The sequence below is a fragment of the Xiphias gladius genome, chromosome 6 (genome assembly GCF_016859285.1).
Source record: "Xiphias gladius isolate SHS-SW01 ecotype Sanya breed wild chromosome 6, ASM1685928v1, whole genome shotgun sequence".
Classification (NCBI taxonomy): Eukaryota; Metazoa; Chordata; class Actinopteri; order Istiophoriformes; family Xiphiidae; genus Xiphias; species Xiphias gladius.
In genome coordinates this window covers 30,640,260-30,647,481 of record NC_053405.1, presented here as the reverse complement: position 1 = coordinate 30,647,481, position 7,222 = coordinate 30,640,260, and the positions used below count along the sequence as shown (strand labels likewise).

At 36.7% G+C, this 7,222-nt stretch overlaps 1 protein-coding gene across 1 annotated transcript in view; it reads right to left on the bottom strand.

The window, feature by feature from the left end:
- Positions 1-1,551: 1,551 nt before the first annotated feature.
- The window catches only part of LOC120790797 (transcription initiation factor TFIID subunit 4B-like), a gene marked incomplete at its 5' end in the record, with an annotated part of 24,085 nt that continues 18,414 nt past the window's right edge, over positions 1,552-7,222 (bottom strand). The window contains 2 exons of the mRNA XM_040128658.1: positions 1,552-2,076; positions 4,137-4,244. Of these exons, the coding sequence (XP_039984592.1) occupies positions 1,951-2,076; positions 4,137-4,244 (234 nt within the window). The remainder of the gene's footprint in view (positions 2,077-4,136; positions 4,245-7,222) is intronic.

The following is a 7,222-nucleotide window of genomic DNA, read 5'->3' as shown; positions in this document are numbered from 1 at the left end:
ACCAGGACTTGCAGGTTTTCACTTTTGTGTACTACACTGAACCCAACTGAAGTGTCAAAATGAGCACAGGTTCAGCTGAGAGGCAGCTTAAGTGGATAAACCACTAAACTGCTGCATATTTTTATCAGTAATACGAACCTTAATATGATTCAACATCCTTATTAATTACTTCTGTATCAATAATCTGTTTATTACTCCACGACTGACTCTAATCTCTAATCAATTTTACAATACATTTATGATTTTTTTTCTTGTGATTTACAGGCTCAGGTGTGCAAACAGTTCACAAGTGTAATGAATACATTGTGTAACAATGTTATACAATAACCAAACATTAACAGCTGCAGATTGATCAGCCCTCAGTGGTAAACCTGGCATGGGCTGTCCATAACAGGACATCACAGCTAGCAGGTCATTACATCTCTTTCAACCTTAAAATTCTTAAATAACTTTGACTTGTATTTAAAGGCTGGTGATACTGTACTGTGAAAGAAAAGTTGGCTTATCATTTATTCACATTTGGTGATGCTCCTATAGAAGTTTCAAGTTTCTATAAGGGGCCCTAGACAGATGTTTTTGAGTTTAGGGGGGCCTGCATATGGAGCAGCCTGCAGTTTTACCGTAAATGGAAATAAGCCAAGCTATGCTTGTCTCATGTTCAGTCTATCACCAATGCATGGACAACACATGAACATTATATACATTTCTATCCTATTGGATGATGTGTTTGGTTAGAAGTAAAGATAACCAATTGGAACTAAGTTCTTAAGTCTTAAGAAACATTATAAAAGATGATTGTAAGACTTTTTCTATTGAGACTCTCCTTTGACTTCTTGTGATAAGGTTTGTTTTTCTCCTATATTGTAACTTACAATATATTTCACTTCAACCCTATCGGTGTCTGGTGTGTTTAATTGTGTTCAGAGTCCTTTGCAGATAATCTTCCACAACAGTAGATTTTTCAAACTATGGAAAAATCCCATTAAAAGACCAAAAACAACGTGTTAGTCTGTCTTTCAATATTCCCTGACCTCCCTACTCTGTCTGTGGCTCTCAGCTCCTAGCCCACTGGTTCCTCCTGAAGATGTAAATCTTTAAAAACCCCTCACAAATATATAGGTTCACTTTTTAAAAAGGCTCAGTAATTTCCTGAAAGAGCTGAGCACTCTAGTTTATAACAAATGTTACTCAAAGAGGAAGAAATAGTGCATTTGTTGGGAACTACTTTCATTTGCAGATTAATTAAAATGTGGAGCTCTAATGAGTTTCCAGGTCAGCAAGATAAATTACAGTGTTCGTTCATGGTTATGAAGAAACATGTCACCCATTTTTGTTTTTAAGTTTTTGGACAACAATTAAGCTGTCTGACACAGAGGAATAAGATAGGTCAGGCATTGATACACAAACAATACTTGTTAGTTGAATTAATTAATTCTTGGTTTAAGTCTTTCCAATGGATTTTTCGCAATAAGAAAAAAGACTTATTCTAAAACTAGCAAAAACACAGTAAATACCAGGATTTGAAGAATTCACAAATTTTTTTAATGGTCAAACAAAAACCAAGAAGAATAATGAATAACTCAAAATCCAGTTGAGAACTCAACTACACTTCTTGCACAATTTCAACGGTGAAAGGTAGACATTTTAGCAGACAGCAGTGTTTCCTACAAGCACTTCTTTTCCTATCCTATCTTTAAAATCCTACTCACAGGTTCATTAGTTTTGCACATGAAACCTTTCTTCGCAAAAGAAACACAATCAGCATCAAAACCAAAACTGTAAGTGCTATTAAAGACCAGATGAATACCATCACTGATCCAGCACTATACTAAATTAATGATAGAGATGTTTGATAGAACTGAAACAAAGTGCAAAAAAAAAAAAAAAAAAAAAAAAAAAACATCCCAAAACTTGGGAAACACAAACTGATTATTTAGCAAATTGACCTAATCAGAGCATTGCTTTGTACAGAGTAAGGGAATGGCGTAGGAAGTGGTCCTGCTCCATACACACCAGCAAATCCCTCAGCATCAGCCGAGTCACTCTGTGAACACCCAGTCTGGACAGCAGCGACACCTGACACACACGCACACGCACACACACACATGTAAGTAAACTAGACACTCAGCAATAATGTACAGTGAGCTGATGATTAACACAAACACATCCCAACAGTGATTAGGATGATTGAAGACGAGTAAAGACCTTAACATGAACCTGATGGTCTTACATTGAGTGTTTGACACAAATACTCAAACAATTTCTTGTAATGCATGAAATTAAAATGGGTAATGGAGTATTTGCAAATTTGATTAATTTCCGCACTTTTCAACATAAAATCATCTCATTCAGAACCACTATCACCGAGCTCAAATCAAACTTTTTTTAATCAAAAATTTAAAAACAACTGTAAAAATTCTATTTTAAAAATTAAAAAATAAAATAAAGAAAGCTTATTGTAGTTCTAATGTAATTTTACTGCATAGGCCTAGATAAAAGTGCTTATGTTTGACAGTAGTCCAATAACCTTTTTCACTAGTTCTCTGCCTGAGCTCCTGTCTGAGCATGTGCAGTAACATATGCTAAAGAATTACAAAGCGTAGCTGTACAAAGACAAATTTGCAAAAGATCTTCAACTCCAAACCACTCTTCATTTCCCTCCTCCATACTTCCTGTCATCAGTGTGTGCTGCGATACTGACTAGTCCAAAGCCTGTGAAGAGGAAGCCCTGTGGCTGTGAGAGGAAAGAGAGAGGCAGCAGGCAGCCATCTCCACTGGGTAATGGAGTTCAAACGCAGTGGGAAGTATGTTCAGTTAATAGAACATCCTCATTTTTAAACCTACAGCCTGCAGGTCCATGACTTAAACACACAGAGAATTAAAGACTCAATGAGCTAAACTAACAGTCTTACACATGCTAATGGTGGTGAGCCGTAGGTTTCCTGTGAGCCTGAGTTAATGCTTGATCAGATGCTGCTGAAGAGGGGATGGCCTTTATAGCAACTCATTCTATCAACCTGTGGTAATATTAAACATGCTTATTTTTTTATTTTCAATCCATTGTTGGTGCTACACAATCATGTTGAATTTTGGTTTTATTGTAATTCAGTCTTTGGTGTTAAGAAGATGTGTGTGGGGTATATTTTGGTTCTCTGCTTGGTGCAAAGTAGTTTTTTAGTTTGGTGCTTTTTCTGGATTTTGTTTTCATCTTTAATGCAAAACACTCATGACTGTTTTTGAATTCTTTTGGAGGCAGCCAGCTAGCTGCAAGTTGTTTTTGTCTGTCAGCTTGCAGCCTTCATGACTCTTAGTGGTTATCAGACTGCAAGAAACATCAGAAATGTTAAACGCCAGGATGTTAAAGTCTTGAAATATATAATGTTGCAAAAAGGAAAGCCTGAAAGACTGATTCTAGTATGAGCACATAGAAATACTGTAAATGCTCAAATAGTGGTCTGTTCCCTAAAACAGTTACCACCTTAACTGCTTTTATTCGGAACAGGCTTATTTTAGAAATAGGCCCTTGGGTCATAATTTTGCCTGTTTTCTATATGATCATATTTTAGTTTTCTGATCTGAGCCTGTTTTGAATCACAAACTCAAAACTTACACTATGTTTACTAGTTGTCCTGATAAAGGCAGTATAAAGTACGATCCCAGAGCTCTAATTCATCAGGACAACAGATTCATGTGATACTCACCAACCTGCTATTCTCATTTTTTAACAGAAATACTGTTTTCACTCACTAATTCCAAACTATTCTGTTCACTGACATAATTCCACCATCTTCTGTTGGGCTTTAAATGTGAAATAACTGCCGGAAGTGTTGAGTTTCATTGCAGTCCGTAAACCGATTCTTACACAGAGTGATAGATGTTTAAAAAGTACTTCTGAATGTTTTACTATTATTCTAGATTTCACTCTGAATTCTGAAGCTTTCCGACTATCAGAGGTGAATAAGATCTTTCAGAAATGTAATACTTTCAAACAAGCTGCTAAATATCAGCTAAAGATAGTAATTTCTGAAATTGTCAATTTAGAAAAAAAAAGAAAAAGAAGAAGTAGCTGTTCATCACTAGTAAGCTTTTCTGGTTTTGTTTTTAAAAAACAGAAGTGAGACAGCACACATACCAACCTGGCTTTCAGTCTGCTCCAGAGATCTCTTCCTGCGAGGCCCAATGGCAGCCAGGGCGGTGAGGTTGGCCTCTCTTTGCTGCACCTGAGCTTCTTCTGTTTGTTGTAACTGAACAGAGAAGACAAATAATTAGTGAAAATGTTAAACGAGTTACACAGCTACTCAGAGATTTTATTCCTATACTCACACTCGAAATCAACATGAGTGAGAATTTTATATATTGGGCACTTAATGTACAATGCCAAACTGTGAAAGTTAAAGGACTAGATTGAAGTTTGGGGGTAAGTACTTAATCACTTTTTGGTGGAGAGTTAAAAGAGAAGATCAATACCACCCGAATGTCTGTACAGTAAATATTAAGCTTAGCTTAGCATAAAGACTGGAAACATTTGGAAAACATTTCTTATGTGGCTCTGTCCTTGCTCCTAGCGTCCCTGCAGAGAGAAGCAAGCCTTCAACTGAAACAGGCTTCTATTAGATGAAAATATTTTCCTACCTTAGTTAGGAGCCTCCCTGTCTTCTAATCCGCTAACATTTAAATCAGCAGTTCATCAAGGTCAACACTTCGTCCGTGTTTACCTTGTCTTTACCTAAGCCAGTATAATGTCCATTTTCACAGCACTAATTCCATCAGTACAATAACAGAATCATGTCATACTAAGCACTCTGCCGCTCTCAGTTTGTCTTATTAACTGTGATATATATATGTATCCCTAAATATGTCTTTTCATCCCACCCTGACTGGTATGTTCAACAAGGTGGTTTCTAATTGAAACTAAGAACCTGTGTCTTTTGGACAGTTATATCTATAACCCGAGTAAGGTCCATAGTGTGCTAGAAGTGACATCAGCACAGGTAGCAATATTGTTGGGCTGCCTAGATACACAAGTACATCATCTGTTCATCAGCTACCATTTCTATGCCTTTTAAATACACTGTTTTGCATTATTCCTTGTGCCAGCAACTCAATAAAAACTGCAAAGAGAAGGTTGCTTCTAACTCCAGAACTTGTGTAAGAATCATCAGGTTTTTGAGTTTCTTCAGTATCAAATGAATCCACTGACAGCTTACTTTACATTACTGACAGTAAATGCTAAACAGCTAATTCACATACTTATAATGGTACCAATTTGCCAAAACATAAACATAAACAAATATAGGCTAAAAAAAAAAGGGCTCAAATTGTAACCCAAAACTTAATTCACTGAATCCATGGCAACCTTATTCATCTTGTTTAGATCCCTCATTCTTATGGGAAGTGAAGTTCCAAAAAACTCAGCATGTGCAACAATGTAGCCAATAAGAGGGCTCGTATCCCAAATGACACTCATAATAAGAATAAGATTGAGAAAATGTTACTACAAAGTAAGTGTTTTTGGATTAATTATCTAGGCACTTTAATGCTATCTGGCTTGAATGAAGACCTCAAAACAGCCTGCTTTTTGCAATATGAATTTTGTAATATAATTTATGTTCAGCGAAGTTTTTTGCTGCAAGCTCCTTGCAATAACAGACTTTAAACAGAAAGGTCCATCTCACAGTACCGCTTTTTCTGCATCTAGACTCAATACTACAGAGTGTGATCATTTGTTTAAAAGAAATTACAGTAAAGGGGCTTGGTATTCTCCACAAGAGTCACATACCTGTTAGATAAGGCTTTGACGTAGCCTTCAAACTATAATGTGGGAAGATAGAATCTAACAAAAATGTAAGTTAACAGTTAAATTAAAGAAACAAAATGTGACATTTTTTGATGTTCGTTTGATTTTAGTTTGGCTGGTGGCTTGTGGCTGGTCAGACATTTCTTATGTGGGTGGGGTCCTGCTTTTGGATTCCTGATGTCAGAATTTCAGAAATCTTGGCAATTGCCCCAATCATAATTAAAAGAAGTGATGGCCTAAACTATGTAACCAAGACCCAAGTTGAAATAAAACAGAGTTATCCTTTAAACCTCAAATTAGAAATAGAGGTCACAATGTCTGACTTTCAACATTGCTATGGTTTCCCATACAACAGTTAATTGAATCATTAATGAATAGTTAATTTTCCCGCAAAGTTTGTTAAAGCTATTTCTCTCTCACTGAACGCACATTTTACTTACTACTGGCTTCAGCTCCAACCTGAGAAGCAGTCTCAACTAAAATCACTTCCAATTAGCAAAACACTTACTCAAGCTATGTGTGCGTGTGGGTGTGTGTAGGTACAGGCTTTGCAAAGTGGGAGTTTGATTGTATGTGGGGGTGGCAGCAGTGGGGCATGTAAATAAACAGATTTCATTACTGTGGGTAAACCTCTGGGACCGTGATGGCTGGAAGCTACACAGCAGCCTGAGAAGGAAAACAATCCCTACGTGGTGTTACCGCCTCCTCAAATAGCCAAACTGTTACCAGTGCCTTTTATCTCCCTCCCACTGCCCAGCTGCCAAAAACATTACACACACAATCGCATTACTAAATGAACACTTAGAATGAAAAATAGGTGGGATTTAAAGAGTTCCCAAACAATACTTCTTTTGAGTTTACATTAGCCCACAGAAGTAAAAAATATCAGGAATCCTTCACTACTATAGAAAATGAAGATTATGGACCTGGAATGGATGGATGGATTTATCTGTATGTCTGTGACTAAACCAGTTCCACTGTGTAAGTTCCCTGATTCAGACAAACTGGCAAAAATGTCCAAATGTAGATTTGGACCAACATCTAAATCCTCTATTCATGAAGGTTCCAATATTGTTTTTGTTCGCACTATTTTAGAGAGGTGCTGATTCAGCTGTATTCAACATTTTGGAGGCAGCAGTTTGTGGGGCTATTAAATTGTATTGTGTTATTCTGACTAGTGTTTCTATAGTGTTTCTTTTGTCATCTCAATTACATCAATGATGGTAGGCTAAATAAGAGACAGTTCCTAGCTGCTGTCCATTACACCTAGCCTGAAGTCATTAAGAGATGGGTTTCTTTTTTATTATTTTGTTGGCATTTTTCACCTTTAATGGACTGACTGAGAGACAGGGAAATGAAATGAAAATAAAGTCAACAAACTGAGCTAGGGACAGTATGTGTTCTAACCTGCTGCCCACAATTATA